Source organism: Rutidosis leptorrhynchoides, chromosome 4 (genome assembly GCF_046630445.1).
Source record: "Rutidosis leptorrhynchoides isolate AG116_Rl617_1_P2 chromosome 4, CSIRO_AGI_Rlap_v1, whole genome shotgun sequence".
In the NCBI taxonomy this organism is placed as follows: Eukaryota; Viridiplantae; Streptophyta; class Magnoliopsida; order Asterales; family Asteraceae; genus Rutidosis; species Rutidosis leptorrhynchoides.
In genome coordinates this window covers 393,946,147-393,959,588 of record NC_092336.1, presented here as the reverse complement: position 1 = coordinate 393,959,588, position 13,442 = coordinate 393,946,147, and the positions used below count along the sequence as shown (strand labels likewise).

Sequence of the window (13,442 nt, the reverse complement as noted above, 5' to 3'; positions counted from 1 at the left end):
TTAAGTTTAAATTTGATCAAAAATTTCCGGGTCATCACAACCGTTATGATGCCCGTTTGTATAATTTTTCTTAAGACGTTATAACTAACTTGTGTGCATGTCTTTATCAGGTGAAAAGGAAAAAGAAAAGTCTCAATGAGTTAAGATAACTGAGTGCGTTTCTCAAATGCTGGTAATCGGTGAGTAGGACTAACTATGGACTTGTAGTATAGAGTAGCTAGTTATCCTAAGAATTCTATATTAGTTAGGATTATCATGCTACTATTACTAGACTTGGATTATCTGTTGTATGTACTATTTGTGGTTTCCTTATGTGTTGAAATCCTAGTGTGTCCCTAGCGTGCGGTGGACTTGAATCTGGTAGGAGAGATCAACCATGTGGGGGTTGGGTTCCTCATGTGGTAGCCGCCTAGTATAACTGAATGATGCATACATTGATTGTGTATAATTATACGTGTGGTATGTGGGAGTAACTTTCGGTAAACTCCATGCCGATCAACTGGTGGTTGCAGGTTGGGCCAGGCCGCCAGAGTCTCATTAGATGTTACTAGTAGTGGTTGTGTGTTGTACTATATGACATGATTAGTACCGTTTCTATATACTATAATCAGTAGTTAGCTTCATGCTAACCCCTCCATCTTCCCCCTGCATGTTGTTAGTTTTTTAGTCTTGCTATTTTGGGAGAAGGTGGGCGTGTCAGTGTTATGTTTGGACGTGTCTTTTAGTAAAAATACGTATCTCGCAAATTGATTTTAAGTGACACCTTGTACTGTAATAACGTTTAATATATATATATATATATATATATATATATATATACACACACACACACACACACACACACACATATATATATATATATAATGGTGTTTGAACTATTAAAAATATTTAATTATTACTTCTGTTGTGTATTTAAAAAATATGGGCGGTGTCACAAGTTGGTATCAGAACATAGGTTTAGCAGCATGTACATTGTGATTGAATATCATCTTCGAAAACCTTATGGAAGTCATGTCAAACATAATACGTAAGGGGATGGGTTAAATGAATGATATGACTGAGTGTATGTTAGTTGGTAAGGACTAACTGATTTTATACTAAGCTTTGGTGTGAGATGCTATGGTAGTGCAGAAATGGCAGATAATGAAGATAATGCCACAGACCCAATGCCCCCAGAACTTTCAGAGCCCTAGATGAGGATGAGCATGTGTCATCAGAGGAAGAGACGCCTCAGAAAATAATTGATCTTCAAAGTCAGTTGCAGGAAGCTCGAGAACGTATCAAAGAGCTTGAACAGCAAAAAGCACAATCAAATCCTAATACTACTGCATTGCATCCAGCAGTTTCTCTAACTCCTTACCGGCAGTACGGAAGGTCCTCATAGCAACAATTTCCACAAACTCAGTATCAATATCGTCCACCAAATCAGATGCCACCTCCGTTCAACCAGCCTTTCCCAAACCAAATGATGTACCCATTTCAGATGCCCATGTTTCAGCCATCAATGTTTGAAACAAATAAGAAGTGTACATACAAGCAGTTTCTCGACTGCAAACCTCCTGAATACAGTGGTCACTCAAACCCTACTATGACGTTTCAATGGCTCAGAGAAGTTGAGCTTGGTTTGGAGGCTTGTCATTGTGAGTCTGAATTTGGAGAATCTACACATGATTTAACCATCTTTTTAAGTTTCATTAAGAGTTATTTATGGTAAATTATTATAATGCTTTTATTATTTTTATTAACCTTATTTGATTAATGATATGATTGAGTAAAGAATGATGTATATTTTTATTTATTTATTTTCCATTTATATGAATTGTGGTGATAATGAACGTGGGAAACACAACGTGGAGACGTGTATGGGAATCTTTCTAGCGAAAGATTTTAATCAACGAGATTGCAATATCTTTCGCATTGTAATATCTTGCCACAAATCGGGTAAAAATGAATATCACTTCGTGTCAGAGTTAATAACGTTTTAGCATCTTATACGATGCCACTTATCTTTGACACATTTATGTGGTTGAAAAGAGCTACACCTTATAAAGATTAAATCATCTGATCAATTTATGATATTATTCTTCTTCAAGGCGTCAAAGACCTTGCTGGTAGTGTAGGTTTAAATATTGAACAACGAGAGCACTGGCCAAGTATTCATATCAATCATTCCACTACACGACGTGTCTTTATACAATTATTTACTCAAAAACATGATGGTGTTCATTTATGCTTAAATATTTTTGGTTGCAATAGATATGCAACATTTTCATTGAGTACATGCATCCGATGTTTTTTACATGAAATTCGGGACAATCCAATGTTATTAGGCACTCACGCTTCAACTTATTTGGGCTTGAAAAATGATCTTCCAAACATCCTTTTCAAGCTATACATAGCAGGTGAATTTGTTGCCAAAGCACAAAGGCTTTTCACCTAAATTGAAGCTGAAGGCTATGTTAATGAACTCAACTGGTAGGCTTACTATTCAGTACATACGAATTGAATTGAGATAGGAATGTTAATTGATTGACTTACTGGGTTAGATTGATTTATTATCACTCATGAGTTAATACCATGACGCTTGGTTATGAATACATTTGTGGCTTTTAGTACACGAATATTGCTATTATTAAGAGTCTTTTTAGGAGGTGTAGTAGTTGATTTGATATTGTTTCATTCATTATAATATTTTTACATATATCCTCTTAATGAATTTTTGATATTTCTTACCTTATTCAAGTAGCAAAGCAACCAAAAGTGTTGGCATTTATCCTATGAATATCTATGCAAATTGAAATACAAGATCATAATACTTTGTATAGCAAATAGAACTGGACTTGGAACTTTGACTTTACTGAAGATCTTGACACACAATTGTATCACTCTGATTTTGACTATTTTAGTTTTGAATTACTATCAATAATTCATTGTTGTATTCTAATGCTATTGATTCATATCGTTTAAGAAATTCATTTTCAACTTTATTTTTAGTTTCAATACATATACTACTAAAGTGTTCCGTTATTAAACTCCTATTAACAACAAACAATGTTGTACAAATAGTAATGATTACGAAAACTATTTTACATATTTTATTTCAATACCCATGCCACTAAAGTTACATCAATTACAAGTGAGACATGCATACGTTACATGACTCAGTAAACACACGACCGTAAAACCTATTGCATATAGAGACAATAACACAAAGGAATATAACTATACGTGCTATGATCCATTAGTGATTGTATATCAAACTTTTGTGTATGGGCATGACAAGTTGAATGATAATTACTTTAGGTTGAACGTAGAATTATTAGGTATGGGTAAATTTTTAAAATTTAGCACGGTCTTTTTAAAATTTAGAAATGACTTGCTCACTTAATTCTTACATAAAAGTATTCATAAAAGATCATGAAACATAAAGATATTTTTACATAAAAGTATTCATAAAAGATCATGAAACATAAACAGAGAGCAATGAGATAAAAATAAATTTAAATTATATTGTTAATTGAATAATTGATAATTGAAGTCATTGACATTGACCAACTCATTATGAATTTTGTTTTTTGAAATTTTATTCTCTAACATTCCCGAAATAATAACCTTTTAAACTTTTAGTGGACTAAAATTGTATTTCATAAATACTTGAGGGACAAAAAGTAACATTTCAACAAATACACGAACGTACAATACTGCAGATCAAACAATATCGTGTAGCAAAAGTTATCAGATTCATCCCTCAGTCTCACCACCGGAGCATCAATCAAATCGTCGTCTCAATATGAGCAATCAACCGGAATCTTCATCATCTGAACCGTAAGTTGACCGTGAATTATAAACTATTCAATTTACTTTACAATTTCACAGTTTTTATTTATTCAATCTAGATTTATTAAAGTAGAATTTAATAACCTAATTAGATGAGATGTTAATTGCTACAGAAAAGGTCAACCGGCAGCAAAAAAGGACTTTTCAACAGCTATTTTAGAGCGAAAGAAATCGCCTAATCGGCTTGTGGTTGATGAAGCAGTGAACGATGATAATTCAGTTGTTGCAATGCATCCAAACACTCTGGAGAAACTGCAGTTGTTTCGTGGTGATACTATCCTGCTTAAGGTTTTCATTTTATTCTCAATTTTCATGTAGCTAGATTTTAGATAGATATAAACTGCAGTTATTGCTCAAGGTTTAACTTTATTATTAATTATATATATATATATATATATATATATATATATATATATATATATATATATATATATATATATATATATATATATATATATATATATATATACTAGTTTTTAGAGCCCGTGCGTTGCACGGTGAGTAAAATAATCGTGTAAAATTAATTGATTTTTTCAAACAATTATTATTTTTAGTTTAAGAGCCAGTAGTGTTAACAAATTTTAAAAGTTCTTTTAAGTTTAAAAGTTCGTAGTGTTAACAAATTTTAAAAATTCATTTGAGTTTAAGAACCCGTGGTGTTGAAAATTATAAAAGGAGTTTTAGACGTTGTTAGTAACTTAACATCTACAAATTTTTTTATATTATAACAAAATCATATTTATATTATAACAGTTATTTAAATTGCTCGACTTGATATATGTAATATATGAGATCAAAAATACAAATATAATACCACACTTAAAATTTGTCATGCATAATAATATTAAGTAAAAAGAATGAAAAATGTATTATGCACTAAACTTAAATTTTACCATAATTCAAATTTTACAAATTCTAATAAACTCGCTAATTTATCAACTTCAAGTAACATTATCAAAGAATCAATTGAGGGTATTAGCTCGTGTTAGGATAGTCTCTCAATATTTATATTGTTGTTATATATGAGCCCGTATGACAATCATTTAAAAAATAGTGACATGTATAATTGTTTTGTTTACGAATATTATAAAGCTTTATATTAAGCAAAATACAATTATCATGGGATCTTAATATTTGTTCATAAACTTGAACTTGGACATTTTTATTGCTAGCTCGTAATGTAGTATAAATTTGAAAATATGGTAGTACATAAATTTGAGTAATTTATTTGTAAAAAATTCGTTGAGTGGTTAAGTGTAAATAGTATTTAACAATTTATTTGTGCAAAACATCATTAATAATTTTTTTAACCTAAAATAGTTGATTGCAATATTTTAACATTTATTTGTTTCACATTTTGATTTAAGTTTCGTAAATATATTTTAATAATTAAGATTACATATAATAAAGTAATATTAATTTTAAATTTACTAATATTTTATTCTTGTTAATTTGTTTCATCGTTACTATTATTTCGTGAGTCATTAAAATATATAAGGAAATTTATGGGACAGAATATGCATATACGTGAAGATAGAGATATTTTACTCCATATATATTGTTTATTATATGTGGAATATATGAAATATATGAAATATTTAATATATTGTAATTAAATTTTATTATGGATATATACGGAATTAGATTTAGCTATATTTATGAAAGATAAATATATTAAAAATTTTATTTACATACAATATATGCTATATATTAGGAATTGATATCAATCAAAACTTAACAAATTTTATCAATATCTTATTATTTAATGATATAGTGACATGTGGCAGAGTAAAATGTGAAGCTGACATGTGTCATAATTTAACCAGAAGTTGACACGTAGGATATAAAGCACGCGCTTTATAATAATGTATAGATATATATATATATATATATATATATATATATATATATATATATATATATATATATATATATATATATTAATTTTATATATATTTCAACTCTCATAGTCTTCTGTGCTTATGTAGCTAGATTTTAGATAGATATAATATAAAGAAGCAATATTTGAAGTTCCATTTAAAAGTACTGTTGAAATGTTTCGCAGGGGAAGAAAAGAAGAGATACAGTGTGTATCGCACTTGCTGATGAAAGTTGTGATGAACCCAAGATCAGAATGAATAAGGTTATCAGAACAAATTTGAGGGTTCGTCTGGGAGATGTTGTATCTGTGCACCAGTGCCCAGATGTGAAGTATGGGAAGCGTATACATGTTCTTCCTCTAGATGACACAATTGAAGGTGTCACAGGGGACTTATTTGATGCATTTCTGAAACGTAAGTTATTAGTATTATAAGTACCTTTGCCACATGAGACCCTTGTCATACAATATGTTACAAAATTGACGCAATTAGTGTTTGTTCATTTATGTTTTTAATTATATATGTTATTTGATATATTTTCTTAATAGAATTGTTGTCTAATTGAGCTTAATTGTGATGAATGCAGCCTACTTTTTGGAGGCGTATAGACCTGTAAGAAAAGGAGATCATTTTCTTGTTAGAGGTGGGATGAGATCTGTAGAGTTCAAGGTAATCGAGACCGACCCAGAGGAGTATTGTGTTGTTGCTCCAGACACTGAAATCTTTTGCGAGGGTGAGCCCATCAAAAGGGATGATGAAGACAGGTTGGATGAGATTGGTTATGATGATGTAGGCGGTGTCAGGAAACAAATGGCTCAGATTCGTGAGTTGGTTGAATTGCCATTAAGGCACCCTCAACTTTTTAAATCCATTGGAGTAAAACCCCCTAAAGGTATTTTACTCTATGGACCCCCTGGTTCTGGAAAGACACTTATTGCAAGGGCTGTAGCCAATGAAACGGGTGCGTTCTTTTTCTGCATTAATGGACCTGAAATTATGTCAAAAATGGCTGGAGAGAGTGAAAGCAATCTCAGGAAGGCGTTTGAGGAGGCTGAAAAGAATGCCCCGTCGATTATTTTCATTGATGAGATTGATTCCATTGCACCTAAGCGAGACAAGACTAATGGTGAAGTTGAAAGGAGGATTGTTTCACAACTATTGACACTCATGGATGGGTTAAAATCTCGTGCACATGTTATTGTAATGGGGGCCACAAATCGCCCTAACAGCATCGATCCTGCTCTCAGAAGGTTTGGCAGGTTTGACAGGGAAATAGACATTGGCGTGCCTGATGAAGTTGGACGTCTTGAAGTTATTCGTATCCACACCAAGAACATGAAACTTTCCGATGATGTAAGTTACTCCATTTAATTTAATTTTTTATTAGTTAGCCACAATCATTTGACTGACCTTCAGTTACAATGAAAAAATATTTATTATCAGGTTGATTTGGAGAAGATATCTAAAGAAACACACGGTTATGTTGGGGCTGACCTGGCTGCTCTCTGTACTGAAGCTGCACTTCAATGCATCAGAGAAAAAATGGACGTCATTGATTTGGAAGATGATTCTATTGATGCTGAGATACTGAATTCAATGGCTGTCTCTAATGAACATTTTCAGACGGCTCTTGGAACAAGCAACCCATCTGCTTTGCGTGAGACTGTATGTTGAACACCTCATACATACTTTATAATAAAGTCAGTTAAATGAACTATATTCAATTGTATCATAATCTCTCTTTGGACTATAATCAGGTTGTGGAGGTTCCCAATTGCAGCTGGGAGGATATTGGAGGTCTTGAAAATGTCAAGCGTGAGCTGCAAGAGGTAATGAATATTAAGGGTGGTCCTTTTTTGAATTTTTTATTATGGGTTTCATATGAACAGATAGTGTGTCAAATATGATACATAAATCATACTATACAAATACTAATCTATTTTTTCTTTTCTATTTTATAATACATGATGTAAGAGGTCTTATACCTTTATTAATTAAATGATTTCTTCTGTGTGAGATTGACATGTTAGTTCCGCTCGACCAATTTAAGCTGTATACTTTATAATTATTATGTTCAGAACAAATGTATATTTTACTCCATTTGTATACATGATACTTCTAATTTTTTGCGACAATAGGTTAGTAACCTTATGTAGCAGACTAGCAGGTATTGCTTTTCACAAAAAAATAAAAAATAGAAAAACTTATGCAGCAGGGTAAAATTGGTGATGTTGTACACACTGCCACATCACTGTTTTTACCAGAGTTGGAAGGTTGATCACATATATTACCTACAATGGAAAGTTTTTCTTACATACAATTACAAAAAGTTAAAATTATATTTGATTTTGGTGTTATACATAACCTGAATGGAAAAACTACTCTAGAAAAGAGTGCAGTTGGTTTAAAGTATACATCTTACCGCGTTTTCCTACTTCATTCAAGTTGTTTTTTTTTTTGTTGTTGTCAGACCGTCCAATACCCCGTGGAGCATCCAGAAAAATTCGAGAAATTTGGCATGTCACCTTCAAAAGGTGTTCTTTTCTATGGTCCACCTGGATGTGGTAAGACACTTTTAGCTAAAGCTATTGCAAACGAGTGTCAAGCCAACTTCATTAGCATCAAAGGACCCGAATTGCTTACCATGTGGTTCGGTGAGAGTGAAGCCAATGTTCGTGAAATTTTCGACAAGGCCAGAGGTTCTGCACCGTGTGTCCTCTTCTTCGATGAACTTGATTCTATTGCAACTCAGGTCATCATTTAGTTCATATCTTTAAATACAGAGATTGCCAGTTTTCAGCTAGGGTTTCATAAATATTTGTTATGATTTATTGCAGAGGGGAAGTAGTTCTGGTGATGCAGGTGGTGCTGCTGATAGGGTGCTTAATCAACTGTTGACTGAAATGGATGGAATGTCTGCTAAAAAGACGGTTTTTATAATCGGTGCTACTAATAGACCCGACATCATTGATCCTGCTCTACTACGTCCTGGGCGTCTCGATCAGCTAATTTATATCCCGCTACCAGATGAGGATTCCCGCCACCAGATTTTTAAGGCGGCAATGAGGAAGTCCCCTGTTTCCAAAGACGTTGATTTGAGAGCTCTTGCTAAATATACACAAGGCTTTAGTGGGGCTGATATTACAGAGATATGCCAACGCGCATGCAAGTATGCAATCAGAGAGAACATTGAAAAAGTAAGCTTTAATATATCATTCTAAAAACTATCTTTACCATTTTGTTTTGGAACTGATTATCTGATTGGTCCGCTTTAAGTGAGATGATAATTTTTCTGTAAGTGTTTACGTATAGTGACCGTAGGTGTGATCATTTGATTAGCTTGTCTTTTAAGCTGCATATAATTATGATTTGTAGTGCTTAGTGATATTGATAATGATTCTGATTGTCTAATTATTTAGCCGAAAGTTACTTTTAGGAGCAGCTACGATACTGATAATTATTAAAAGTTCCTATAGATACCACTATACATTTAAATCATGAAATATATATTATCTAAACACCCGAACGAATGATTGCCTTATCAGAGCCAATGTCATGGAATTGCAGCCAATTTATCTTGACCTTCTAAATTGACGAGTGCCCAATGTGGTGCCAAAAATAGGTAGCCAGATTATAACGATAGGCATATATGATTATCACAACTTCAAACAGTTAAAACACATCCAAACTTTTAATTTTTATTTTTGTAGGTTGTTTACAGCTGATTATTTGATTATACTATTTCATATTTCATATTCACTAATTAATATGTCATGCAAAACACACTTTGATTCGTGCAATTACTATTATATTTGGCATGAGTTGAACTTTTTTGTGTTGTGGTATGAAGGACATAGAGAAGGAAAGAAAGAAAAGTGAGAATCCAGACTCTATGGATGAGGATGAAGATGAGGTTGCGGAGATTAAGGCGGCTCACTTTGAGGAATCAATGAAGTATGCTCGTAGAAGTGTGAGTGATGCCGACATTCGGAAATACCAGGCATTTGCTCAGACATTGCAGCAGTCTCGAGGATTCGGGTCCGAATTCCGGTTCCCGGATGCTGCATCTGGGGCAGCTGCTGCTGATCCATTCGCTGCGTCTTCTGGCGGAGCTGATGATGATGACTTATACAGCTAGACTACATAAATTATGTTTTAAGTCATGATAATTCGACGTTATATATTTCTATCTGATATCTGTTGTTGATTGATCGATTTCTTGCAAACATTTTGTCATGCATATGGTCGAATGTCGAAACTTGCAACATTTCACGTTTTGAATCCTAAGTTATTTCAGCAGACTACTACCATCATGTTTCATTTCTTTCATATATAGATGGTTTTATGCTCTATTGTTTTACCAGGAGGAAAATGCGATACGAATCATTTGACATCATCAATTTGAAATAATTAAATTTGTATACTTTTGTCGAGAGTTGATTTTAGTCAACACCTTGAATAAGATGGCATATATTTATCTAATCTAAAAGATTCGGGATAAACCACATAAGATGGCTGCGCAGCACAAAGGCCAAGTCCTTGACAGCACAGCATAAAACCATGGCTCCACAGCCTAGCCCTATTGTTGTGCTGCCTAAACTCATGGCCATGCGGTATAAGTGCAAGTGCATGGCCGCGTACAGTAGCGGAACTAGGATTTTTTTTTTACCAGGGGTAAAAAAAAAAAATAAACTGTAACAATTTTTTTGGACAAAATATGGAGGTTTTGGGGCAAAAAATTGAGATTTTTAGGCAAATTATGAAGGTTTTTGGGCAAAAGTTGAAGGTTTTTGGACAAAATTTGAAGGTTTTGGGGCAAAAGTTAGAGAATTTTTGGCAAAATTTGAAGATTTTGGGGCAAAAAATGTAGGTTTTGGGGTAAAAAAAAATCCACCGGGGACAAAGTCGAAAAACCTAAAATTTTTACACTAAAAAAAATAAATCACTGCCCCCCCCCACCCCCCCCCCCCCCCACCCCACACACACATGTAGTTTCGCCTATGGCCGCGTAGTCTGAGTTCATGGCCATACATTTTAAGTCCATAGTCGCATCTCCTAATTCCATAACTCTGACAAATAAGCTCATGGCTGCATAGCCAAGGGTGCACCGAGATGGTCATATAAGTCCATGATCGCATACATGTTCGCACACTTCTCATGGCTGTGCAACACAACTTAAGGCCGCAAAGCTCATGGTAAAGTCCAGAGGCGAAGCCAGAATTTATAGATGGGGGTGGCTTAGTCGTTAATCGGATAATTACAAAAAAAAAAAAAAAAAAAAAAAAAAAAAAACTAACAAGTCATAACATTATATTTAATATTTGAGCCTTGAGGGGGGCTTACAATTATTTGTGCATAAAAATACAAATAAAACTTGGGTCTCGATTAGGCCTTGGGGGAGGCTGCGCACCCCTCTGTCCCCCTTGTCTCCGCCCCTGGTAAAGTCAATGGCAAAGCTCATGGCCGCAAAGGCATGATCGCACAACTCATGGCCAAGCCAAAATAGCTGCACAACCCATGCTGCAAAGCTCATCGCAACACCAATAAATTAGAATGTGTCATTTGCCGTGAGTGGTTGCACACCGTAAAACGTTTAAAATGTCGGTTAGGCCTGTATATATAACCTATTTTACTTTTTCGTGGAGTGGTTGCACACCATAAATTTACCCTTATATACTAAAAGAGATGGCCAAATGTGGTATAATCTGCAAAACCACCCCCTCAAATATGGTATAATCTGCAGCGTCTTCAGGGGTATAAAACATAAAATTATTATTTTGTCAAAAAAACTTGAAAAAAGTTCACCCAAATTTTTAACGGGTCCTATCTTTCCGCTCACCGCGAGTTAAATTTTTCTGCCGCCATCGATCAACTCGAAATAATTTTACGAACACAACGCAACTTCCTATAAGCGAAACGAATGCTTTTTGAAAAATGTTAAATATTTTGTGTCATCTTCCGTACACAACACACCCGCAGCAAAGCGTTTTTGATTCTGTAAATACATAACGTTACAATAAATATGAGTATGCAACTCGAAAGGTCCCGCCGCATCGCGCGGGCCGATCCAAATCTAGTATAATTACGATTTTTGATTTTGGATTTTCTCATATAAGTTTCCACATTTATGGTACAACCAAATACAAGAGACTTTAGTTGATATATATATATATATATATATATATATATATATATATATATATATAAACCATAAAGTAATTCTTGATTGTGGTTGAAAGTTATATATATATATATATATATATATATATATATATATATATATATATATATATATATATATATATATATATATATATATAGGGAGAGGATCCCCTGAGAACTCTGATCATGTGAGAACTCTGAGAACCGCCGGACGAACAAAAACAAAGAAATTCGAACAAAATTTCTGGCGGCCGAACAAAAAAAATTGGGTCGAACAAAAATTAAGATGCATTTAATCACATGTTCTACATTTTCTGTTTGGTTCTACAAAATTGTAGAACGAAAATTCGTTCGAATTGGGGCAATTTTGTTCGGCCGCCTGAATTTTTGTTCAATTCTACAACATTTTGGTTCGGTTCTACAAAATTGTAGAACTAAAATTGGTTCGAATTACTCCTTTTTTGTTCGAATTACTCCTGTTTTTTTTCAAAAATCATTTTTTTTTTGATTTAGCCCGATTTAGAGGTTAGGGTTGAGGGTTTACGGAGTAAACCCAAAAACCCCAAATCTAAACCCTAAATCTAAACCCCTAAACCCTAAAATCTAGACCCTAAACCCTAAAATCTAAACCCTAAATCTAAACCCTAACTTAATTTGATGAAAATTGATGTAAAACAAGTATAGAACAGCATGTTTGAAAGGACCCATTCATATACATTATAAACGATTCACAATAGTTGATTACATCGCGAGGTATTTGACCTCTATATGATACGTTTTACAAACATTGCATTCGTTTTTAAAAGACAAACTTTCTTTACATCTAAAATTGACGGCATGCATACCATTTCATATTACATCCAACTATAATTGACTTAATATTAATCTTGATGAACTCAACTACTCGAATGCAACGTCTTTCAAAGTATGTCATGAATGACTCCAAGTAATATCCTTAAAATGAGCTAATGCACAGCGGAAGATTTCTTTAATACCTGAGAATAAACATGCTTTAAAGTGTCAACCAAAAGGTTGGTGAATTCATTAGTTTATCATAATCAATCATTTTCGTAATAGTAATAGACCACAAGATTTCTGTTTATAAATATATGTACACTCGCAAGTGTATAAAAGTATTCTATAAGTTGTAGGCACCCGGTAACAAGCCTTAACGTTCATGTTTTACCCTCTGAAGTACACCAGATCAGGTGTGTTTAATATAACCTCGAAGTACTAAAGCATCCCATAGTCAGGATGGGGTTTGTCAGGCCCAATAGATCTATCTTTAGGATTCGCGCCTACCGTACATAGACAAGTAGTTTAATGTTACCAAGCTAAGGGTATATTTCTGGTTTAAACCCACGTAGAATTAGTTTTAGTACTTGTGTCTATTTCGTAAAACATTTATAAAACAGCGCATGTATTCTCAGCCCAAAAATATATATTGCAAAAGCAATTAAAAAGGGAGCAAATGAAACTCACAATACTGTATTTCGTAGCAATTATGTATATGACGGCACTGAACAAGTGCAGGGTTTGTCTCGGATTCACGAACCTATATTA

The 13,442-nt window shown here is 33.6% G+C and overlaps 1 protein-coding gene across 1 annotated transcript; it reads left to right on the top strand.

The window, feature by feature from the left end:
* The first annotated feature begins 2,071 nt into the window (after positions 1-2,071).
* Positions 2,072-10,030, top strand: LOC139904667 (cell division cycle protein 48 homolog). Its single transcript, XM_071886599.1, has 10 exons — positions 2,072-2,475; positions 3,708-3,825; positions 3,951-4,125; positions 5,903-6,131; positions 6,304-7,070; positions 7,161-7,382; positions 7,475-7,546; positions 8,188-8,469; positions 8,555-8,914; positions 9,568-10,030. Exons 1-10 carry the CDS (start codon positions 2,457-2,459, stop codon positions 9,853-9,855), a joined length of 2,532 nt encoding a protein of 843 aa, XP_071742700.1. The 5' UTR covers positions 2,072-2,456; the 3' UTR covers positions 9,856-10,030.
* Positions 10,031-13,442: the final 3,412 nt, after the last annotated feature.